At 34.1% G+C, this 27,100-nt stretch overlaps 1 protein-coding gene across 23 annotated transcripts in view; it reads right to left on the minus strand.

Moving 5' to 3' along the window:
- The window catches only part of MCTP1 (multiple C2 and transmembrane domain containing 1), a 537,798-nt gene that overhangs the window by 211,128 nt on the left and 299,570 nt on the right, over positions 1–27,100 (minus strand). For 17 of the 23 annotated variants that reach the window (XM_030324934.1, XM_030324988.1, XM_030324943.1 and 14 more), the window contains exons 4-7: positions 25,738–25,817; positions 21,663–21,774; positions 12,381–12,419; positions 3,475–3,534 (exon numbers count right to left, since the gene is read on the minus strand). In XM_030324934.1, coding sequence (XP_030180794.1) covers positions 3,475–3,534; positions 12,381–12,419; positions 21,663–21,774; positions 25,738–25,817 — 291 coding nt within the window. The remainder of the gene's footprint in view (positions 1–3,474; positions 3,535–12,380; positions 12,420–21,662; positions 21,775–25,737; positions 25,818–27,100) is intronic. The other 6 variants (XM_030324993.1, XM_030324972.1, XM_030324913.1 and 3 more) reach the window with 3 other exon arrangements.

Here is a 27,100-nt window from a genome sequence, read left to right on the forward strand (position 1 = left end):
TTCTACAGTCCATCTGTCTGCTCAAAGCAGGATTGCCTTTACAGAAAACCTTCCCAGGGCTTTGTCCAGCCTAGTTTAAAGTGTCTCATGTAATAATAAAGCTTCGATCCCTTTTTTCTTAGAAGATGATTCACGGCACTATAATCCTTAGAGAAATTCTCCTGGTTTTTATCCTTAAACTTTCTTTCCTATTTCTGTTGCTTCTTGATATAACTTACGGTGTCAGGAAGGTATTTATGTTTACTTCAGATGCTTTAACTACTGTCTCAAAGCTTAACTGTAGCCAAACAAAAGTTCTCAAGCTTTTGCAATGTTTGCTCAAAATATATACTCATAGAAAATCATTATATATGCTGTAATCTTGTTGGCTAAAGTTGGCTTGTTGCTAACATAATGTATTCATTTCCACCAATAATGTAAAAAAAATAATGAGTCCTGGATTTGACTTACACTTTTTCTTTGGGGACTTTTAATTAAATGTTATAAATATATTTTTTCTGAAGGTCTTACTTTCATACCTGAAGATATAAATAATACCTGCACTTTTCTTGGTTATATGTCATATATGGTTGAGTTGTTAAGAATGCAAACACTTCAGCACAGGGTAACATTCTTGTGTGATAAAAATAATACTTCTCTTTGGCCTTCAGGGTCTTCCTTCAACCACACTTTGATTTGACCCTACTGTAAGATGGTGCTCTGACATAATTCCTAATTGTTCTGTATTCTATGCACTCTTTTTGGCCCATTTCATATTACGAGCCATTTCTCCATTTTTCTATATGAGGTATCTTGGTATAGCCCAGCCATTCTCCACTTTAACAATCTTAACATTTCTCTTTAATTCACTACAGCATTCTCATAATCTGGTTTGTTCAATTAACTCTCAGTCATGGAAATCTAAATGTCCAGTCAATGGAGTTAATTGGGAAAAACTTAAATGTACTAAATATTTGAAGCAACAGCACTAAGTTATCATCCTTTACTGAGAAGTTAAAATCTTTAATGAAATTCTGACTTAGAGTAATCCAAATGGCTTCGTATAATATTTGTCGCTTTTATGAAAAGTATGGCAATTGCTATATCCATTGCTTAATGTTTTGTGTTGTAAGATATCATGTTTTGATGAATTATAAATATTATGCCTTTGGAAAATCAGACTATTTCTGTACCACTTCGGTCTTTTCTTTCTATTATTTTGCTCTCAAGGAAATTAAGATCTAGCAAGTAACCATGACATTTATTAAGTAAGTTCTCGCCAGGATTTAGTTTCACCCAATGTAATTCAGTTGCTGTCTCCTGGATACATGCATTGATCCTTATAAAGAAGCTGATAAAGGCTCATAAACACACATATACGCCTCATGTAAGATTCTATCTGAACTATTTAGGTCTTCTGCATATCTGAAAATGTCTATGCAGAAACTCCTTTGCTACACATCTCCTCTAAAAACTAATAAACATAAAAAAAATCACAATACAAATATTACCTGGGCAAGGAGCAATTAGGTCAGTTATCGGAGTGACTTTTAAACATGATATGAAAAATCATACTTATCCAAAGTAGACTTGATCAGTGATTTGCTGATTTTATAAGATGGGACCTCAAACATAGCAACATCACAGCCCTCAACACATCCATCTATCAGTGGGTTAATGAGCTGTGGGGGAGAAGGGTTACATAATGCAAGAAAAATCTGAAAGGGGGTCAGTGAAGAAAAATTAAAGGAAGGCTTTATTTTTACATCCTATCTGTATTCATTTTTGACCCCAAAAGGAACTTAGTTGCTTTAAACAATTATTTCTGTGATATTCAGAGAAAAAAAAATATTGGTCCTGGTTGATGCTACCATTTTCAGGGATGTCAGGTCAATGGCATCACTTCTCTGGGCCTTAGTTTCCTCAGTGATAAAACAAATGACCGCTAAATGTTCTGCTTTTATGACTCACTTGGTTAGTTACTCAACATACGTTCGGAAGAAAAGATATTAGATTATGTACCTCAAATACAAAAAAAGCTATCTTTTAAATTTGCATATTTCTTATTCTAAAATAAGACAGTTAAAGAAATTGAGAAAGGTTAATAAAGAATATTTAAGGATGAACACAACCAAATGGAAAGTACTAGTACATGCAATACTAATTTGGAAGTAGCAAAGATTTTGAAAGAATCATTTGAAAGGGAAGGCCTTAAAACTTATTTCTTATGCAATTGATCCTGGTAGCAAGGTTTCATTCATAAAGATCGGTTTGCATGTTTGCTGCATATAGAACAAACTCAACAGAGAACACTCCTGAATTCTGCTCTCTTGGCAAAGAAGTATACTGTATGAATACAGAGGGCTGCATTTTTGCCAAAAGCCAAATTCCATTTAAGGTGATATAACAATTCAAAAGCAGTCACTGTGTTCATGGATAATGCGTGAACATACAAGAGAAATTATTATTATTTTAGCAAGGACACAGAATAGCAATAGTGGAGGTAGCCGTCAGTAGACTGAAAGGAAATGAAGATGCTATAATAATTAAAATAAGCTCACACCAATAACAGTGTGTGTGGAGGGAGCAATGGATGAAGAGATGTGGTTTACGCTGGCTCATTGGTCAAGGCATGACTTAATTTAGGGTATGCCAGTCTGCTTAAAAGACACTGCAACAAACGTTACAGTTCTAAAGGGGAAGGGTAGTTTTCAGTCATGACCAGTTGAAGAGCCAAGGAAAGAAAATGGTAAAGCCTTACGAGTGTAGCATTTTCATTGCAATATCTATCGCTAGGTAATCATGTACCAAGTGTGAATTTTCAAAGAAAGAGGGAAACTCTTGGCAAAGTAATAAGTGCATTTGTAATAAATCGTGCTGTGCATAATGCAGAATTAGAGCAGAGAAAATAGGATGACAGAGCTCGTTATGTTTAAGTCATGAAAGAGTAAATAACATTAAATTGCAATGGCATTTAAAACAAATTCTCTGTGGAATTTTCACTTTTTTCTTTATTTAAATCAACAGCAGAGTTGCTGTTTTCTAATTCATAAGTTTTTTTTTTCAAAGAAAGAACACTGATTATGTAGTACGTATATAGTATAAGATCACTGTAATAGAAGTAAATTTTTCCCAAACAGATGGAGCAGATTTTACAAGAAGGGAAAAAAGAAACTTAACGGACTCTCTAGATAGCACCATTATATTCCTGGAAGGCCTGTGGGCCTCTAGCTGTTAAGAATTTGGGATAAACTTAGTCCCACAATCAACTGACTTCAAAGCAACATATTAAATACATGAAGTTCTTAGTTTATACAAATGAAGAAATGCAAGAGTCACTCGAATGACTTGGAATAAAAGTTAATAAAGAAGGCAATTGAATACATTTTTCTGAGACCCATTTTAAAAATGAATTTCCTAATTCACACTTAACTTTCAAAAATCACTGTTCAGAACCAAAATCAAAAATATTAATATAAAGGATTTCGACATTACCCTCCAAAAGAAAGACTTCACAGAGAAATAAGATCCAACCACTTCATTTTCTGAAAGATCCTAAAAACAAACAAATATTTAGCTAAATTTTGAGGTATTTTTGAGAATACTTAATTAGCCCAAGGAAACCAAAATAAATAAAACCCCAAAGTTATAGGTCCTATGACACTTTCGATGTTTATAAACTGTTAGTTTTCTTTCCTTGAGTAAATTAAGGTTTTTCTCTTATTCATATCTAATATCAATGGCGGTAAGTCTAGAAAGGATTATTTCTGTAATTTTTAAAGAATCTACTTACCTCTTTATTTTAAATTGTTGATTATTATATCTCAAAGTGTAACACTTTATTTTAGAAAATAGAACTGTTCAAAAGTACTTTAAGATTTTGAAATAAGTCATATAATATCTGTGCCTTTTAACAAAACAATTTAACACCATAGACCCACAGAGCATTTTTAAAGAATAATAGTAGCAATTTTAGTTATAATCATGTACCTACTCAAATTTAGTTTAATCCCTATTAAAAACGTCCTAGTTTTATGATATAATATAGAACATAGATAATACAAGTTAGTTAACTTGGGCCTTACAAAAATAATTTAATAAAATGAATACTGAGAAGAGTAGCAATATCCTAACAAAACATCACGTCGGATATTTTATTACTTAAACCTCAGACATTTATAGAGTAAAACCAGTTCAGCTTCAGGAAATCAAATCATTGTTGGTCACTTTTAAGGAGAACATTTGCATTACATGCATCTTTTAAATTGGTATGTTTTGCATCCTGTTTCTGGGTGTCAGTTATGGTAAAATTGTGGGAATCTGAGGACCCTTATCGGGCAGCATCAACCTCTGACATTGTGATGAATCAGAAGAAGTTTTGTAACTTACTTGATTCCTCCATAACTTTGTGTTAGTGACTAAGACAGTGGCCCAGCACCTCACATGATGCCTATTGCATAGTAGGTGCTCAATAAATAATTTATTGATTGTTAGTTACTGGGAGTTTCCACTGGTTAGGTATAGATATTCCTTCCAAAAATGATACCAAAAATCATATCAGAAAATAATAGTGAGCTAACATGTTTAGGGTGTACAGCAAGTTGTATAATTTAAATTTAGAACTAGAATTACATTAAGGATAATTTATATAATCTACCTGTTTTGTTTGTTTGTTTGTTTGTTTGTTTACACAAAATCTATTTCTTACTGAAATTACTTTCACTTTCCCAAGTTACCTGCATAGGATTTGGTCAGGTAGCATGGCTAATGTCAGAGGTTACTAGGAAGAACTCTTGAGTTTAAGACCTTGTTTATCATCACTACAGAGTTATAATTCAATTACGTGTACAGCTATGGTTCTCATCTGTCACTCGTAGCACGCTGTCACATCAGTATCTCAAAAAAAAAACAAACAACACACAACAAACAACAAGTCCTGAAAAAACACATTTACCTTTGGACATTGGGGCATGAATGTTACAAGGAATGACTGTAGTCTTTTGATGCTGTACACTGTTTAACTACAAAGACCTTCTTCCAGATTTTACAAAAGATGTGTTTCTTTTCTATTGCTAATTCTCTCCTTACTCTGATTCCCAAATCTTTTTAAATTAAGCAGCATGTTTAGCAACATGTGGAGAATTTTAAAGTATCATATTAAAGGAACTGAAGTCTTGAAGTCTCCTTACACAAATAATTTCCCAAGAGCCAATAAGACAAGTAATACAACAGTGAGTTTTACCTTAACGTAAAATGCATTAAGGCAACTTAAATGGAGGTGAGAGTACTGGCTTTAGACTCAAGACAGTTACAACAAATAATATGACCATTAAACATTCCAAAGTATTGTTAATTCATTTAAAGTTCAAGTGGTCTAAGGTGACTAATGTTGAAACCACCAACTTCATACTTTTCATTCTTCCTCAGATGAATACCCTTTGAGGGTAATGAGATAATTATGTGACTGGTACGCAAAGAGATTGATGAATTTGTGTGTGGGGGGGAGGGGGAAGGGGAAATTTTAATGATCAGCATTTAGAACTTAGGTTTCTCTGTTAAAATTTAAGAAACAAAAATATTAGCCACATTTGGATCCACTGACGTGCTCAGGCTGTGCTTTTCATGCCATGTTTAATTACTTCTGTCATTATTCATCAACTAAAATTTATATTTCATTTTACAACCTACATTCTCATGTAAATTTAGGCCTTTATTTCAAATGGAACAACTTAATTTTTCTGTGGACCCTTATGTCATTTATTGCGTTGATGAATATAAAATCCACAGCAGATGAGGCGTGGCTTTCCTTTAGTGAGAGTTTCTAATAATAATAATAAGACACCTGGCATTATGATAAAGAGTTCTAAAAAAAGTGTTTTTTTGAGGGCAAGATTTCAATCATTATTGTAGATATTTAGTTATATTTCTGTCTCCATTGGAACAAGAATCTGATAAGTGAATGAAAGGCCATTTTAAAAGTGCTAAAATTATAAATTAAGAGCAAAAGGAAACAGAACAAAGAGCAGAGACATCAAATTGATAAAGGAAAATTATTGACGTTATCCTGAATAATGAATCGTTGAGTATTTATGCTGAGGCATTGCATTTATCAAAGTAGCTAGACACACTGATAATATCTTATTTAAATCTAGTTTTTGCCTCCAAAACACCAATACACACTAAGAAAGTTTATCTTCAAAGATCCAAAATCCTACTGTGAATCTAAAAAGTAACAAGATTGTAAATTTAAAAATCTAGAAGATATATTTTTTCCCCAGAGAAATAAAACTAAAGGACAGTTGATTACTTTCCTAACAAATGAACATGATGCGGTATTTAGTTCAGCCTCCTACTTAAATACATCATAAAAATCTTTAAAGACTTTGTCATTGGATGAACAAGGATTAGCCTTGAACTTCTGTTAATTGTGATATTTTTCATTAGCTTTAATGGGTACAGGCCTTTAAACATATTGCAGTTATCATAATTCAGCAATTCTTCAATACTCAAAAACTCACCACAGATTTGAAATTGGGAAGCCTGAGATTCAAACGTGAAGGTCAACCCAGGTAGCCTTCATATTACATAGAGTATTTTTTTTTTATTTATTTTTTTATTTTAAAAAAAATTTTTTTTTCAACGTTTATTTATTTTTGGGACAGAGAGAGACAGAGCATGAACGGGGGAGGGGCAGAGAGAGAGGGAGACACAGAATCGGAAACAGTACATAGAGTATTTTTAAGGTGCACAATTCCTTTTCTCAATACTCTCTAGGCATTTAAGAGGTTAGAAATAGATAAACCCATAAGTAAATAATTTTCATAGCCTTTCCTGGTCTGACTGAAATCACTGTTTATCAGAGCTCTATAGCTCTTGGTTGCCCCCACCAAGTTGAATATGTCTATTGATAGTTATGTAACTACAAACAGGGACACGAAGTAAGTAGAAATTACAGTGAAGTTCTATTTTCCTGTTTTCTTGGTTACTCAAATAGGTGCTCATACCATTTATACTCATTAAACACCAATATGATTCCCTCTGCAACTCCAACTGTCCATTTAAATATTTCTGATGAGAGACAATCTCAACTCCCCAGAGGACATGCCCTGTAACTGAAGGCTGGCTTTGCTTTGTCTTTTATTTTCCTAGAAATTTTAACTTAAATCTTTAATTTGTGCATTAGCGTGTATGTATACACACATGCATGCATGTGTATCTATTACTGTCAACCATGGCTTTGAAAGCAGAATCTTCACAAAATTATGATTTATTTTCATTGAGGATATTTAGGGAACTTTAAAACCAACATATCTCCTCCTAGTCACATTCAACTTAATATGCATATATACCTGTGTGTATATACATATATATATATATACACACACACATACATATATCACATGTATACATATATATGTTAGATATATGTGATGTACATCATATATACACATATATATCTTTGAATTCAAAGGCCATATAATCTTGCAAACCAACAGTTAGCTCAATTATCCTGGAGCCACGTTGTATTAGTTCCCTCCCTTTGGTCAGTCTGGAGAGGATCTTGGGAAATTGTCAGCTCACTGGGGAACACATATTAGCAGTGTGAATGCCAATCAGTGGTCCACAATTAAACATTTTAGAGCCAGCGCACAGGCGTCAAGGCATTCGTCTTCTGCCTGAGATTACCTTTTGTCCTTTCACTTTGTGCCAAGTCATCCAGGTTTGCTCCCTCAAGGACCCACAACATTTTAAAAATTCAACAAGAGCGGTCAAATAAATGTAAAGCCACTGTTACAGCAAATCCCTGTAGTTATGAATTACAATATATAAAAATGTATGATATTTTATACCAATGGGAAAATATTGTCAAAACAGCAAGAAAAAAAATCATCTCTACATAAAATTTAACCATGGCTTCATGTAATTTGTGGGATAATAAAATATTTACTGCACTATGATATCTCTATTTTAGATAAACTTACTACAAATTTTGAGAGTTCAGTTGATCGAGGTAAAAATAGTCTTTTATATTAGAAATGCCCATGCTACTTGCCATTTGTTCACCACTGCACTTGGGAATCTCAGAAGCCTTAATTATGAGGTTGACTTTATAGCATTCCCAGATAACACAGATTTGGTAGTATAAATAGTGGTAAGGACTTTTAAAAGAACATTGTATTTCCTTTGGAAACACGTAAGCATCTCATTTTTTCAAAAATTTATGCATAATAATTTTAAATGAGACACCAAAGAAAAGCCTTTTAGGTCCTCACAGGTGAGAGAGTCAATGACCAAGAAAGCTCGTGTGTTTTGCAGGTTAAAAAAAAAATCATCTATTTATTATCAGGATGTGAAGTCTTTGGAGAAAGAACCTAATAACTGCTAAATAATGACTCTCTCCCCCCCCCCCCGCTATGTCGGACTGTGTGAGATACCTAAAAATGTGTTAATCTGTTTCTCTAACGTTTCTTAAATTAAAGCACTTAGAGGTTTTCACTGATGCATTTTTAATGTGTCATCCAAGGTGTCAGGTTTAACTACGCCCTGCAGACTTAGAGTGGAAAGTGTTCTCTAGTTTAAATTAACAATATCCTTGCCAAAAGTCTTATTAGAAATTGCTTCATTCACCAGTGAATAAAGTGTTTTATAGTTCATTAAAATTATGCTAAGTGATTATAATAAAATCTTTATAAAAAAGATATATTACTAAAAAAATAAGCCATCAAGTAACAGAAGATATGCTAATGAGACATGATCACAAAGTCCATATTATATTATTCAAAGGATTATCTCTTCTTAAAAGATTTCTAAACTGTTATTGTTGAGAATATGAATTGCAGTGTGTATATCTTTATATTATCAGAATGGTTATGTCTCATGTAATTAAAGAGATTTATTGAAAGTACATAAGTTTATTATCACACTCATCGATAAACTAATTCTTCTACATTAAAATACACACACACACACACACACACACACACACACATACACACAATGTAGGGTAAAATCATTTCTGCTTATTGTCGGTCTGACAGGCAATTATTTCATTATTTTTTTCTATTTTTTGTCTGACCCCACAAAATTTATTCACAAAACACATATACATCTTCTCTTCTGAGCTCATGAAATTTTCTTGCTGAATAATTTAACCTTAGAATAAATTATCAATGATAAGCTTCTTCTAAAGAATAAAATATTGCAATAATTCAAAGCATTACCATTTTTCTGCCAAAATGCATTTTGTCATGTAAGTATAACTCTTTGACCAGGATAATTATTCAGTTGCCCAAGTTTAGGGAGACACTGATCCCTTTCTTCTGAAAATAACATTTTTCTTTAACAGCTGAGTGTGAGGCAGGATTACAAATGTGCAAGATGGAAAGTATGCTTGTGGAAAACCGGAATGAGAGTTTTAAAAGATGTTATCATTCCCAGAAGAGGAGCTATGAAGAAATTCATAATTATTTCCTGGTTAACATACCGTTCAAATACAACATGTATCATTCTTGCTTGTCAGAGGCAAGTTTAGGTGTATTTATTTTCCTAAAACTGTGTTAGATGGTAACACAATTACTCTAAATTATATGGAAGTCAGTCCTGAACAGCAATTATAATTCCCTGCCCTCAAGTTGGCTATTCAGTTATTTTCAATAGTACATACAATTCCACATTATAAAAGTGCCACAAATAATATGATTTCCATTGAAAGAATCAATTATTGACAAGATGACGAACATGATGAACCGATATTTAAGTAACAGGAAACCCCATGAGCTGATACACTTGCATACACGGGGGGCGGGGGGGGATGTGCATATTTAAAACATAACTATGTCAATTTAGTTTTCCCTTTCCATGGTTACGTCACTTCTGAAAACAAAACAAAACAAAACAAAACAAAACAAAACAAACAAGAGGAGAAAGAAAAACTCCATACTAGAGAATGTCTAGCAACATTATCAGACTGTATTTAAGTCTTTGCCACAGAGTTCATAATTCTCAGATTTTATAATCACCGTTGGTACCCACACACAGACTGCACATAACAGTCCTGCTCCAGAGAAGCAGGAGACCTCATTCTCACAAGTCAAGATTCCAAAGAAAAAAATGACCTGTTCATATGAAAAATTCACCTTTGACTTTGAGCGAAGTTGTATCAAAGGTAAAATACTTGTATTTGACTGTAAGGCAAATAAATTATATCCTTTTACAAAAAACAAAAGAGGAAAAAAATCTTAGACACAGGGTCTTGAAGGAGAAGATTGAAATAATTAGAAAAGGGATACATTTCCACAAAACAGTAACATGATAATACATAAAGCTACATGGTACAGCCACTTATCCCTTAGTTTCTTGGGAAGCACAATTTGCTTGAACATCATTCTTCCTCCATTAATTCCTGAAGGAAGGAGCTGGGGAAGCAGTTTCAGTGTGTATGAAGGACCATGGATTGTGTGGTAAATGAAGTTACAAACTTTCCCTTGATTTTGAACTTAACACCTTGTTCTTATAACACTAATGTGGATGAATATGACAAATGTTTTAGGGGACAGTGATGATTGACAATTAACAGGTGTTCAGTATGTTCTCATAGAAAAAAAAGCAAATGAGTGAACTGATTTTCCTTTACTCAGCACTCAATATCCCCAATAAATTTTATAAAATGGAAAATCCCTTAGGCTAAAAACCCCAAAGCCATATTACCATTCGAACTAAAAATAATCTGCCAACTACCCCAGTAAATGCAAAGCTAGACACAGGGAATTCTGTATCTTCAATGGCAAGCGAGAAAAATGGCAAGCCAGTCTGAATGTGCAAATGAATTATTAATAATAAATTAGAACTTTCAGAATTTAAGAAGTAACAATAGTGTTGAATAGATGTTTATTAGATGTTTTTTAATTTTTTGTAGACCAAAGTAAAAGATGCAGATTTATATTTACTTAATTATTCAAATTAAATTTAAATGTAAATTAAATAAATTATTTAAAGAAGAATCTTTATATTTATTCTTTCTTTTATGCTACAATAAATGCATCATTCTTGCTAATTAATACTAACTACTATATAATATCCTGCTCTAGCATTACACCTTAACTGCATCTGGAACAGGAAATATTGATATATATTAATGAATTACAACGTTTTTACCCAGCTGTGTCATAATGTAGACACAGAATAAGGAAAGCCAAATTACGCAACTTTCAAAAAATATATGTTTTTATAGAATACTAATTTTGAAGTATAATTACAAAAAATATGTAATACCAACATGAACAGTGCAAATATTTCTTTAAGACTTTTTGAAACTTTATTTTGGTCAATAAAAAACACAGTGAATACTAAGTCAGAAATATTCAGCAACTTTCTTTAGTAAATGGTTTTCACTTTATTAAAATGTAATGGTGATTTTTAATGTAGCCCTGACCTTTTTGTGAGCCAAGTTATCTTTCTGTCATGAATACTATAAGAATTGAGAAGAAACTGTACAGTAAGAAGTACTTGTTATAGCAAATTAATACATTACCATAAATACAAAAACATCTTGATGTAAATATTTTCTTAATTCACAGTAATAAAAATGACAAAATTAAAGACAAATTTAAGTAATAGCATGATTCAATCAGAATGAAAAAAAAAAAAAAGATTGTCATGTTCCAGGGTCTAAAAAAATTACTCACACTTAAAAATGAGTGCTGACTTTTTAAATGGAAATTTGAACAAAGATCTTTAGAAATAAAATCCCTTTATTTCAAGGAGTAATGTCAGTTTCATCTTGATATTTATTTGTGTCCAAGAGTGGTACCACCACTCAACAAATACAGAGTTTAGTTTGTATCTTAGATACTTTACAAGTTATAAGAAGAGCAAGGACTTTGTAAGTTACAGGAACCATAAACTCTTCTCACTCCCAGGAGTCATTTATTTCTCGAAGTGAGAAGAGGCAATGATGGAAAACTCTTCTCATTACAGGCTCCACAGATGTAGCCCTAGAGGAATTTTTGAGTTTAGAAAGCCTCACTTTCAGTTTTCAGTGAACAAAGACAGTGAGTTACATGGATCTTCCTTCTCTCTGGAGTGGTCCCTACCCTAACCCCATCATTTTATTCCTGATCGGGAGCAAAGACATTTTCTAGACCCTGTGGCACACACAACAGAAACCAGATGCTGAGAAGGGACCAGGCATTAGCAAGAGGATGATGTGGATGTGATTGATCAGTGTGATTTCTAGTTACTTAAAAAAAGCATCACGTGATTTACTTAAAGTTATGGGAAAAAAAGAACAAGGGTGATGAAATCCTGTAGTACAGTTTGAAGAGGTATGAGAGAGATTTGGAAATGCAACTGATAGTTCTTCTCAACAAGAAAAGCTGAAAGATCACATGCTAAGCCATTACCTTACTTGATCTTTTCCAACTCTTCCTCATTAGCATTGTCTGTAAATGAAATAAAGCATTTTCATTATCTTATCACTCAAGTACAGAATAGGGCAGCCAATTGTTTTCTAGAGGAAGCTTAACATTTAAACAGCAGTTTCCAGCAACCAGTATACAAGACAAAATTGTTTTCATCACGTACACACAGCTAGAAGAAGCACCTTTAACATTCAAGCAGTCTTTCTGGTGAGAGTTCATTTGCTTTATTCTTTTGTATAAAGAAATGAGACGGTATTTTTTAAATAGAATGGAAAATTTGAAATATCTTATTATTGGCTAGGAAAAAAAATATTGCATCTCATGATTGGCAATGGTTCCTTTTGGTGCTGGAGGTTGAGGATGTACTGACTCGACCAGGTAACTTGTCTCTTCAAACATGTTCAAAAGCCTGTCGCTTTGGTGGCATCTTAGAATTGTCTCTGCTTCCAATTAATCTTTCAAATGTGAAAATGCTTTCAAATGTGAAAAATGCTATATTAGTAGATCTTCCTGCTAAATGTTTAGCCATAACATATCCTTTAAATTAGTTTTTTTTTTTGTCTGTGTGTGCCATAGTAAAAAGTATTTATGGCTACAAGTTTTATTTAAGGTTAATGGAAATTTGTAATGAGTGCCCAAGATCAGTGGTCTCTTAAATAAAGTAAGTCATAAAAATCCAAAGATATTTTATTTACTCCCCAGTTTTAAATTTTTCTCAGTGAACACTGTGGTATTAACTTCCTAATTAACCTCTTTACCCTCTCTTAGCTTTATCATTATCTTTAATGCTTATGAAGTGGAGAATAGGGAATATTTGGAGAAAGAATATACCTTTTGAAGTGCTTGTCATATTTGTATATTAAGGAGGCACACTGGTACCTTTAACAACTGTATCTCCTTCAGCAGAATTCACTATAAAGCAGGACCATTTCAAAAACCACTCGTAAATCACAAAAATATAAAAGAAAATTTTAATAAAAGATTAAGTCGTATAGAAGACAACCTTTGGCCTAAACCAAGACAATAGAATTATGTGAAGGTTCTAGGACAAGAAAAGAGAAAAACATGAAATTGTCAAAGATAAGGATTCATTTTTCTTCTTTGTAGATAGTGCTTTTATAGGTTATATTTTCCCTATATATCCCCTGTGTTAAATATTGACCAAAATATGGAAGACTAGTGGATTTCCTAAGGTTACAATAATTCCCTATTTTATTTTGAATGGAGCCACGAAATGGCAAAGCATTATTATCACATACTATTATAGAAATATTTTATATGTTTTCTAAGTACTAACGTGCAATTTATTTTGAAGCAACCAAACCTACCATTGGGTTGTGGAGGTGTCCATACAGTGGCCATGTAATAAATGTTTGTTATTGATCTTAAGTGAGTTATTGTCATCATCATCATCATCATCATCATCATCACTCCCACCACCACCTCCACCACACCTTCTCCATCATCACTAAAAGGCAATTGGAAACCAAATACTTTTGTGGCATGCCATATTAACAAAACCTCCACCACTGGGAGTCAGACAATAAATCTTCAACTTTCTGAGAAAGCAGAGTTTCAGTGAACAGAGGATGATAATTCCTAGAGACAATGTTTTCAGTCAAATCAAGTGAGAATAATTAAGACAAATAAATAAATAAATAAGCAAAATCTTGTAACTCATGGCCATTTATTATCATCATCTAGTTTCTAAGGATCTCCTAAAATTCCATTCTGTAAGAAATGGTATACTGTGAAAAAGGAGCTAAGAACAGGAGGAAGAGTTGAATCTCAAGGCAACACTACTCACTATTACACAGATTTACTACTGCTGCTCGAAACCACATCCCTTGACTCAGAGCCACGGCATAAAATAAATCCTCATGATGTAAAGCAAACTATAGGGTTTGTATTTTTTCTGTCTCTCAAAATTGGCTTTACAAATAGACTGCAAGGTATCGTTTTTCAGACTGGGACACTGATACAAACAAAAAGTTAACGATTTCCCAAAGTATAAATATGCAATATTTGGCAGTTGTGGGAACAAATTCATTATTTTCCTGATTTGGTTTCTAGAATTCTATTATTAGATCCAGTGACCCCCAAAATGTGCCTAGATTTTTTAAATTATTAATTAATTAATTCATCATGATAAGCGTACTCTTTAATCCCCATTCTTTATTTCATCCATCCCCTACCCACCTCCCCTCTGGTAACTATTAGTTTGTTCTCTACAGTTAAGAGTGTTTCTTGGTTTCTTTCTCTCTCTCTTTCTTTGCTCATTTGTGTTGTTTCTTAAATTCCACATGTGAGTGAGGTCATGTGGTATTTACCTTTCTCTGACTGACTAATTTTGCTCAGCATTATACTCTGTAGCCCTAACTGTGTTGTTACAAATGGCAAGATTTCATTCTTTTTTATGGCTGAGTAATATTCCATTGTGCATATATATACAACATCTTCTTTATCCACTCATCAATCAATGGACACTTGGGCTGCTTCCATAATTTGGCTATTGTAAATAAGGCTGCTATAAACAAGGGGTTCACGTATCCCTTTGAATTAGTGCTTTTGTATTTTTTGGGTAAATATCCAGCAACATGATTACTGGATCATAGGGTAGTTTTATTTTTAACTTTTTAGGAACCTCAAAACTGTTTCCACAGTGGCTGCACTGCATTCCCAACAGTGCAAGAGGCTTCCTTTTTCTGCATATCCTCGCCAATGCTTGTTTCTTGTGTTTTTGATTTTAGCCATTCTTACAGGTGTGAGGTGATATTTCATTATAGTTTTGATTTGTATTTCCCTGATGATGAGTGATGTTGAGCATCTTTCTATGTGCCTGCTGGCCATCTGTGAGTCTTCTTTGGAGAAATGTCTGTTCATGTCTCCTGCCCATTTTTTAATTGGATTATTTCCTTTTTGGGTGTTGAGTTCTTTACATATTTTGGATACTAGCCCTTTATAGGATATGTCATTTTCAAATATCTTCTCTCATTCCATAGACTGTCTTTAGTTTTATTGTTTCCTTTGCTGTGCAGAAACTTTTTATTTTGATGTAGACCCAATGGTTTATTTTTGCTTTTATTTCCCTTGGCTTGGGAGACATATCTAGAAAAATGTTGCTACGGCGGACATCAGAGCCATTACTGCCTATGCCCTCTTCAAGGATTTTTATGGTTTCAGGTCTCATATTTAGATTTTAATCCATTTTGAGTTTATTTTAGTGTATGGTGAAATAAAATGGTCCCTGGATTTTAGAATGAAATTTCTGCTTCTTGAGCCAAGACAACTGGATAAACAATGTGTTTAAGCATCCTACTCCTAAGTTTCTTTTTCTTTTTAGATATTTGGGTTAAGCTAGATTCAATAAAGCTGAAAACAGGGGAAAAGTTTTAAAAAAGTGAATTTAACAAACATACTATTAATCTATGAGACATGTTAGAGAAGAAAGATTGGGGAATGTTAAAGATAGGAGACAAAGCAAATTATAGAAAAATAAGATTTATTTTTTGCTCTATGATCTTAAGCTGAGAAACATATGAATTTTGTTTTTGAATGCATCATTATCTAATATTATTATAGGATCATCAAAATTCTTCATTAACATCTCAACTGTCTTTGAAGCCAGTGAAAGAATTAAGTAAAAATAAAAATATGGCCTGTGATAGAGCTGCAGAACTGATTATGTTTTTATGAGATTCTACAATCTCAATCCATTTTTTGCTTTTATTTTTTGCTTTTATTTTTCAGGCAATTACATGGTTACCATAGATATAAAAAAAATCACAGAATAGCTAGACAATATAGTGTATACATCTTATAAAACATTAAATTTTTTATAAGTGTTTTTTAAAAAATGTTAGCTATGAAAATAATTCAGAAAAATTAGCAAAATAAACCATCATGAAAAAAAAATTTAATTCGCCAAAGAGTCAATTCATATGTTTCTTATAATCTTCTATTTTTTAGCTTTAGCCAAGCAATTTGTAGGTCTAGGAGTGTGTAACACAAATTAACTCACTTTTATTTCACAAATTCTCCAATGAAGAAAGCTGTGGATTGAACTCTGCTAGAAAAAGAGCCAGAAAGAACTCAAACACACTATCAGACCAAAATACCATATACAGGACACACATGTATGCGCTACAGACTTTCATAGGCTCAAAAACAAGACATGCATTCGAAACAGAAATGACAGTTGTATCATGCAATTCATCAGCATGCCCCTGCCCCCCATGAAGATTTTGGTTTCTCATACACACAATGCTGGAAACTTAAAAAAAAATGTATATAAATCTGTTCACATCTGATATTTTTTTAAAAGACTCAATGATGAACTCAATGGACAAGATTTTAATATAAGCAATTTTGAAATACTTTTGCTATTACTCATACTATACTCCTCAAATTGCTGTAATTAGACACCGCATGTTTTAGAGGCTTTAGTAGATTCAGTAGGCTGGTAGGATTTTCAACTCATTCTTCAGTTTTACTGATTTCCAGAACTGGCAATCCACACAAGGAGAAATCATCCCAACTGCATTATTCATGGAATGTAGTGTCAGTATTAACAGTGTATAAAAAACTTGCAAGATAACTGATTTAGAAACTTTGGCACTTTTTGATGCTAAGTACTCTGTATTTACACTTAATTTATTCCTACTTTTGATAGCATTTTCTTAACATTAATGTTCTACTTCCTATTTGATTGTTAGACCTTATTTGTTAATGGCTCTTGAAAACTCCTGTCTTCCATTCTCTATTTTAACACATATAAAATATTTAGCAAAGTTTTATAAATATAGGCATAAGAATAAATATGGAATTCTTAGACTAAAATCTTAAATCCCAAAAGCTTAAAATAGATGATTTCTGTGCTAATAATCAAAGACAACAGAACTTTTAAAATTTTACTGTGTGAGGATCAATGCAAAAATCATCCTCTATTCCTTCCCTATATATTATGCTAGATATTATATGGAACTGTGAGGCATTTAGTAACTGATTTCTGGTATGCTATATTTTGAGTTTGAATTTTTCTAAATAAGATTTGTTCCTGGATAATTTGTAAATTTCACAATAGCATTTTCACTTAAGCAATATAATATATATTTCAAGCATACAAAAATTCAAGTTGAAGATACATTGGATCCATGATTGTTTTTAACTAAAAAACTTCAATTATATTCCAGGAAAATATATTGGAGTAATACTAGACATGTGACAAAAAGAAAAATACAGTGACATGCTTCTAATGCATTATTATTAATATCTTCATAGAGCAACACAGACTGATTTTAAGCAGATTATCATTAATGTACTAATTTTAAGAATGCAAAAGGAAATTAAATAATTATTTAATACCGTTTGTGACAATCTCAGGGATTTAAATACTGAAGTAAGAAAAAAAAATCTTAAAATACCTTTCCCTGGACCTTTGAAGTATCCCTTCAAATCCTCATAGAATTTCATCTGCAACTCATTGAACAGCCACTAGGTACAGAAAGCTCGACTAGGTTTTGAATGCAGTCGTCAAAAAAAAAGATCATCAGAAGCAATAATTTATATATACTTTTTTTTTTTAACCAGAAGTGATAGGATAGAGAATGGAGTTGATGGGAAGTAATTTAGGTAGGGCAAATGACAGTGAAGAAAGCCTGGACTCGAGAGAAGGTGAGATCTGCCAGAGTTTGTATGGCTGGGGCAGAGGTTACCAGTGACAGAACATATGGTACTCATTGGAGAGCTTTAAAGTCCCTCATCAGGAGTTTCCATTTAATTAGAGAAATAAACACATGTCACTGAACACTTAGAAGAAGGATAAAGAAGACATTATAGAACCTGGCACAATGCTTATAGAGTCAATAAATGTTTTTTGAACCCTGCCCAGCCAACAAATGGTCCTTGTTCAGAGTTTCAAAATCTCATATTAGTGTTGCTTAACAGTCTTAGAGATCTTAATAAAATAGCTATACAATTGTTATATAGACCAAAACAAGCAAGCAAACAGAAGCAAATTTATGTCTTTGTTAGAAATTTTCATCCTGTAAGCACATGCTTAGAAACCCTGATTCAAATCTAGGACATCAGACTAGCCAGGATACTGGGGATGCCACCAGAATTACCCTGGCTTCTCTGCAACCACTTCCATGCTCCCAGCTGTTAATCACACCCACAAGGAAGAGCAAGTGCAGTCAACCTGAAACCTGGATAATGACACCCTTGTCTCCATTCCTCAGGTATGACTGAGGTCAGTGTGGTCACCAGCCAGAAGCTGGCTCTGATACAGGCTGCAACAGGTTGTGCTTTCCTGAGGCACTGAGCCCTAGCTAAGCTACTTGATTCTCAGGTGAAAGTCAATGTTAGTATGGGAGGGGAGAAGACATCATTTTTCACTGGCCACAGCAGAATGAATTCAGTGCTATTTGGAACTCTGAAGGCAAGGGCATGAAGTAAGGCAGTGCATGAACAATTCTTGGCAGTAAAGGATTTCTTTCAAAAAGCTGGAGTAGCAAAAGGCAGGGATTTGAATCAAGAAAATGGCACAAAGATTTCAGGAAAGCCTCTTTGTGTTAAGGGTGAATGGGGCTGGAAAGTACAATGAGGAAAATGGAAAAGGAAGAAAAGATGAATCATACCATATTTTTGACAAGCAACTGCTTCATGTAACCCACCTGTTCTCTTCCCATTCATGTGTGATAAATCATTGATGATCAATAATCAGGCACTGTAATACCTTTAAATGATATTTGTCTAAATGGACATTGAACTGAAATAATAAATTTGAGCAGCTACAGAGACTGGAAGATTTTTACAAGAAATGTTAAAGAAAAAATAATGTTGGGACCATTTTGCCTGTGCTGACACTCATTTCTGTGCAGTTTAGAGCAATTCAGAAGCTTCACCATAAGGTCTCTTGGTACTAGCTTGATCTCTCAAACCATCAGTTTGATGTTAGAGCACTTCATAAATATTCCTTTTATGCAAAAATTCAGCAGACACTCCATCATCAAATCACCCAAATAACTAAACCAGCCACCATATCATTCTAACTTCCAATAATATTGCCAGTCGAATAATTTGGGATATATATGACCTCAGGCACTTAGGTATTTTCATTTATGAAGCGCTGTTCCTCATTAAAATAACAAAGAACCCCAAACAAGAATATTCTATCACTAAATTTTGTTGATTTTATCTCTCACCAGTAAACTTGCTGATTTCTTTCCATCTCTATCTCTGATAATGCTAATCCAAACCTCCATCATCTTCCCCCAGGATTTATGAAATAATTAGTCCTATTTGGTCTCCAAGTATCCGTTCTCATTCTTCCACCTGTTTTCCACAATGCAGCCACACAGCTATTTTCAAAAAGCAAATATGATTATGCCACTTCCTATTCATAGACTCTTGGAGAATCACCACAAACCTTAACATGGCCAACAGTCCTTACATGGTCTGGGCATCTCCTGTCCACTGTCGTCATGCACCATGATCTCCCACACTCTCCTCGGCGTACATCTTTTCTGAGCTCCAGTACTTTTTCAATTACTGGAGTGCAGCATAGGGCCTTTGCATGTGCTGTTTCCTCTGCTTGAAATATCTTCTCTCTTCCTGGTTTTTGCTTTATTAACTCCTATTCACACTTCAGACCTCAGGTCTCATTTGGCTTCCTTAAAGAATTCCTGCTACCTTAACTAGAACAAATTCTACTACATTCCCTCTTAACAGCAACATGTACCTCTCTTTCATGGCACTCAATACAGTTGTCATTTTAAATTTCCTTCACTAATGATTTGATCCCTGAGTTCTCCACTGGATATAAGTTCTATAGTATCCTATGGGTTTAGCATAGGACCTGGCTTATAGTAGGTTTGGTCAGTACTAGCATTATTTGAATAAAGCAATAAATAAACACTTACAATTTATTCCTGTGTATGGATTAGCCAGCTAGGATATACTCCTTGGCTTCCACTAGGTGAAATAAGGTATTCTGAATTGGTGATTTCTACAATGATGGGTTTCTATTTCTAAATATTCTCTGTTAAAAAAAAAAAAAGTCCTCACCTACCCTTCCTTTTGCACACATGGGCCTGTGCATGTGCACACTTACACACTTTTTTTTTTTACTGTGTTAACTTCTCACAGTAGGTATCTGGTAGTCCTTGTTGGAAAGAGAAATGTACTTCTCACTGAATTAAGTATGGATACTTAAATCATACTTAGCAAACACAGAGTATGAAAATGTGTGCTCACTGTTTAATTTTTTAAAAGGGTAGAGCAAAATACTTGTTGAAAAGGGTGAGTTTTCCAATGAGTTTAAAACACTTCCAAATTTGAAGTTGGGATTCACTATTTTAATCTATAGTCTCCTGAAAAAATGTCAAGAATACCTTTCCAGCAGACAACATAAACCAACTTTAATCATGCATTATTTGAAGACAGCAATACATACATTGCTAAAGGAGGGTATGTGAACTTGCCCAAATAGTTATGTCTACTCCTAAAATGTGTTATAATCAAAACTTGTGAGAGCAGCTCCCGGTACATGGAAGCACGTTGAGTCTAACGAGGACTCTCCGGTAAACTGTGGCAGAAAGTGCATTGGCCGGCATACTGATGCAGGTCACACCTGATATTTTTTAATGTCACTTCAACATGCTGGAGTAATTGGCTCCTCTGTCTCCCTTGTAAGTTTCTCACTGCAGCATGGTGTGCAAGGAAGTACAGACAGCCAGTGCTGGAAAATGGGTAACAGCTAATGGAAACCCATCAAGAAGATGAAGAGTATTCACTTATCATTCAGCAAACAAATACCAGAAAGCAGAAACTCTATTATAATTTCACCTCATTTTCTTTGTGATGGTACGCATGACAATACAGTCAAAACATCAGGGTCTGGATACCTCGGTACGGAATTCCAAATACTCAGTTCAGCAGCAAATGTATTCCCTGAATGAATACTACCATTTGTCTACAATATAACATGTCTGAAATTGGGAAATGAAATTATAATAAAAGATGCAAACGTGTCCCTTATTTACCACAAGAGGTTCTGATCTGGAGCACAGAACAGGAAATTTGAATTCAAAAGATATAATACACAGGGACTAGCGATACCCAGGATACTTACAGAAACAAAGAACAGGCCAGATTTTCATATGCTGCTTCTTTTTATTATCACCTCTGGATTCAAAGAAGGCTCATGACATTCCACCAAGTGATAACAAGAAAGCACTCCTCCTAGGCTGTGGGGGAACTTACCACATCCCTGTGTTCTCCTTCTTTAGGGGTAAGGATGACGGACAGCAAAATGATTCCAAGGTAGTGGTCAGGATAATGAGGATCTTTCAGTGTTAGGGTCACATCTGTGGGCCTATGATATACAATATTAAGATTGTAAACCATCATTAAATATATAAGCCAAAAATATATTTTATATTGACAATTTATTATTTTTAAGAAGAAAATAAATTTTGTTTTCTTTTACTTTCCTGGTCCAATTTCTGTTGTTATTAAAATATCATTAATGCACTCTTATCCAATAAATTGTGGACCAACTGCACGTACTTGGATTCACTGTGTAAGTCTCAGTCCTTTCTGTGGTTCTAGAAAGCTAAGAAACTATAAAAGTATAGAGAAATGTACAAGTACCTTCTTTATAATCTCTAAACACACAGAAAGCCAGATATTTTCTATAAATTTGAGTCCAACAAGTAAATGAGGGTCATTTACAGACCACTACATGATTTAGAATAAAGAGATGAGTGGTAAAAGAGGAAAAGATAATACATAATTTGCCTTATATGCATCATAGATATATTTCTTTATTGTGTAATTATTTTTAACAGAGTCCATTGTTTACAATAATGCTACTATATTTTTTTGGCTGTTTAAACCTATGCCTAAACAATTTTTAGATTCAGAAACACAAGGAAACCACTACTTGGTCAAGTTGGTGAATACTTAGAAGGCTTTAGAATTAAGTATGTCTGAAGAAGAGATTATGAATTACTCAGTATTACCCAAAATAATTTTAGAAAATAATGCCAACCACACATTGAACTGACAATGTGTAGGTAATATCTTATTTCTGTATCTCAATTAAACATATATTTCAATTTTAACAAATGCATGTTAAGCATTACAGTGTATATGCATATACTATATATATACATATATGTTTGATATATAATTTGATTTGGTTCATTTTGTTGAACAAATAGGAGTTCATGCCCCTCTACCCCCAATAAACCTAAGGGACTGTGGAATATTTGACACAAAACCTGAATCTTTAAATGTTGGCAAATTAGGAACGTTCCCTTACTTGCTCAGTCACTTATTCATTTCATTCACAAAACATATATTAAACACATATGAAATACCACACACTGTGCTAAATCTTGGGTAAAAACCAGAGGTTAAGATCAGTGATAATATCATTATCTTTAGGGAACTTAATAATTAGTAAATGCTACAGTTGGAATCTAGTACTGGGGAGAGGGCTTGGTGGGGAAAGCTGGTCCAAATAAGAATTTTCAATCCTGGCTGCATATAAGAATCCACTGGGAAGCTTTAAAAAAGTATATATTCCTGAATTCTACCCATGATGACCCTGGTTCTATAGATCAAGGTTGGGTCTGGAAATTTATATTGTTTATGAAGCTCTCTAAGTGATTTTCCCATACAACCAGGATTGAGAACAAAAGATACTTTAAAAAAAAGTTTTTTTTAAAACATTTATTTATTATTGAGAGACAGAGAGACAGACAGTGAGCAGGGGGCGGGGTAGAGAGAGGGGAGACACAGAATCTGAAGCAGGCTCCAGGCTCTGAGCTGTCAGCACATAGCCCGACTTGGGTCTCAAACTCACTGTGGGGTCATGACCTGACCTGAAGTCAGTCGCCTAACCAACTGAACCACCCAGGCGCCCGAACCAAAGATACATTTTAAGGCTAAGGTATTATAATACTAGGAAACTTTTACATGATGCTTAAAGTCAAGGAATAATGTTATGAAAAAGATGAACTGTTTTCCAATGCCAGAGGTTTTTTTTTGTTTCTTTGTTTGTTTTTAAGTAGGCTTCATGCCCAGCATGGAGTTCAACACAGGGCTTAAACTCACAACCCTGAGATCACGAGTCAAATACTTAACTGGCTGAGCCACCCAGGTGCTCCCCAGTGTCAGAGGTTTTAACTGAAACATGAAAAATTAGTCAGACTGATAATATACATGTTATAACAGTCGTGATACAAATGGCTCCGATAGTTACAACTAATCACCGTGGTTTGACAGCAACAACTTGTTCCTTTCATTTTAACAAATTCATGTTAAGCATTATAGAATGTATGTAAATACTATACATAGATACATGTTTTTATATGGAGTTACAATTTGATTTGGTTCATTTTCCTATAATGAGTACATATAAAATTAAAAGAAAACTTATATTTTTATAATGATTACATGATAAAGATTTAAGAACATTTTCAATTGCTTGATGATGACGATGATGATGATTTTCTCTCAAAGTAAAACTTTAATGCATTACAGAATAGCATAAGTATTTATATGGCTAGTATTATTATCCATTTGTCTACACCTAGGGACTATTGATTTATACACAGAATGTAATGGCATACACCATCATGTGGTTTTAAAAAGTAGTAATTTGGTGTTTACATAGTTTTGGGAGGAAGGAATGATTAAATACATAAAATAACTAAAGTGGCAAAATAAACACCAAATGCTTGGATAAATGTCTTTTTATTTTCTTAATCATCCCATATTTTTCCATTTAAGGTTATCTTTCATCAATGATTTATCTTTAATAGGGAAAAAGAGAGATTTATGCTCTGTGATTAAATACAGCGGTTTCATATCCTTTAGCAGAAATCTATACAGAAAATAGTTGTGGTCTTAATAGAACACCACAGCCCATTGAGCTGGAGCTCAGTCTTCATGGTAACGGATGACATAAAACACTATCTTGGATGGGGCGCCTGGGGAGCTTCGTTAAGTATCTGCCTCTTGATTTCCGCTCAGGTCATGATGTCAGTTTGTAAGATAGAGTCCCTGTCACAGGCTCTGTGTTGACAGCATGGAGCCTGCTTAGGATTCTCTCTCCCTACCTCTCTCTGCCTCTCCCCCACTCACTCTTGCGTGTGGGCTCTCTCTCTCAAAATAAATAAATAAACTTAAAAACAACAACAACAACAACAACAACAACAACAACACTACATAGGAAACTTCCTTCCACTGTGGTGAGTGGGAGGCCGGCAATCACCCACATTCTATCATTAGGTCAGCCTGTGCTAAACTCTTGACTGGAATAGAGGACGTGCAGGAAGTCCAGAAAAGTCTGTTCTTTGGTCCAGTCCATGGCAAAAATGGCTTTTGGAAGACCAACAAGCTGCCAGTGTGCTCAAGCTTAGCTGACTATGATACATACGGGGGTTCTACTATTTCTGTTTAATTTGCATTTAAAATATAAAGTAGCGATCTGGCCCATTTCTCTGCTCCTGTTTTCCACTGCTCCTGCCACATCACGTACATAATCACATAAAACACCTTAAAACCATCAAAGAAGATCTCACAGCTTCCTTTGCAACCTATCCCAGTACTGCTTGACCCTTTTAAAACATATTTTTTTCCTTCTGTAGTATTAATCAATTCTTAGCTTCCAGTTGAAGTGCATTTAAAAAAAATATAAGCCCATAATTAGGTGCCAGGTCTGACTAATACTAGTAATAATTCTATAGCTTTACAACTAGTCAAGCAATGATAAACTATTGTGACTGAGGAAATACAACTAATCTTTCTTCATGTTTGAGGCACTCCTTGGTAACCTAGGATCACCAGTGATCGCAAAATTAGACTGTCTTTGGGCTCAGGTGATAAGAGAGTAGCTGTTTTTGAGATAAAGTACATACATATTTTATTTCCTGTATGGTAGCCTGATTCTTAAACTAGTCATTTCTATTTACATGCATAATCTACTTTATGTCCCACTACAACCATATCAGCAACATGGAAGTAAGGAATTTGTCTTTTATCTGTAGATTGCTGGTGCTTAGTCTGGGGGACAGATCTGGGGGACAGATCAGGTGTCCTAGACTTTTTCTTCCAAATAACTGTTGTTGAATAAGACAATCAAGGAAGATGCTATTATTTCCACTGGGTAGATAAAAAAGATGTACTTGAAAAAGGCTGGCTAGCATGACAGCTCACAACAATAAATGAGAGAACAGTGTCTAGAACCCAGATCGGCTGTCACTCTATTTATACAGGCCCAGCTTCACAACAAGAGGCAGTGATATAACAGTGGCTCAAAAGTTACCTGTTTAACTCCAGTTGTGTGAGATCCAGAAAGGCTGAGCCCATAAAGTCATCCTGTAGTCCAAAATCATAGTCAAATACCTGAGAAGCCAAAGAGACAAAGCATTATTAGAAATAATTACAATATAGCTTTAAATGAAAATACCTTGACTATAAAATATTGGTTGTCTGTGTCATCAAAAACAGTGAAACTTCCTAATATTTTTACAAATTTCTTTGTTTGAGGGGCACCTTGGTGGCTCAGTTGATTAAGCATCTGACTTGATTTCAGTTCAGGCCGCAATCTTATGGTTTTGTGAGTTTGAGCTCCACATTAGGCTTTGCACTGACTCTATAGAACTTGCTTTGGATTCCCTTTCTCTCGCTCTCACTCTCACTCTCTCTGCCCCTACCCAGCTAGTGCTCAGTCTCTCTCAAAATAAATAAATAAACTTAAACAAAATTTTCTTTGTTTGAAATGTTAGGGTCTCACAAAATATTCAAAGGAAATTGCATTTTTTACTTAAAATTGTTATTTATATCAAATAGAACTTTAAGGAAGATGAATAACAAAGTCAAGTAAAATATAGTAAATCATCAAAAATCTGAGGAACCCAGGCTTAGAATATTTCCCCCATATTATAGAAGGGATATTAGCATTACTGGAAGGAAAAATAAGTGAGTATGAAATTCAACAAATATGTCTTCCATAGTGGGCTCTTGGTGATGAGTACATGATTCTAATTCCTTCGTGTTTTTCAGGTCACTGAAGATAAATTCTGTGATATTATAGGACAATGTCTTTTGAAATATACAAATAAGTTAAAATTGAAGTGTTGTTATTAAAAAATTTTGTAAAGTCATATTAAGGTTAAATCAAATTTAGTTTTTATCATCAAAAGGAAGACTAGGAAATAATATTAATGTAACTACCAACAACAATCAGAAAGGAAAAGAGAATGTGTTTCTATTTATTTATCCAGTATCTTCTTTGGCCTTTCATGGTTCTTATTCATACTATGATAAATAAAAAAGTATTGTCCCTGATCTCTTGGACCCTGCATTTAAGAGCTGAGACAGTGTATACAAACCGAAATAGATAAATACACTTCAGTGATGAGCACTGTGGACACAAAAGTCTAAGGGGGCATGTTGGAAGCTGCTATGTTAGATAGGGAGTCCAGGAAGGCCTCGTGCAGGAAGTGTGTCATGTAGAGACCAGAATGATGAGAAGGATTATGCCGGTTTGGGAAGATCATTCCAGGCAGAAGAAACAGCAAATGACCAACACATGCAATGGTCATCAAGAAGTCAGTGTGGTTGAAGCAGAGTGAGAAATATGGAGAGTGGAAGAAGAAGGCTGAAGAGACAGCTCAGAGCTAGAT

This window comes from Lynx canadensis, chromosome A1, assembly GCF_007474595.2.
Source record: "Lynx canadensis isolate LIC74 chromosome A1, mLynCan4.pri.v2, whole genome shotgun sequence".
Lineage (NCBI taxonomy): Eukaryota > Metazoa > Chordata > Mammalia > Carnivora > Felidae > Lynx > Lynx canadensis.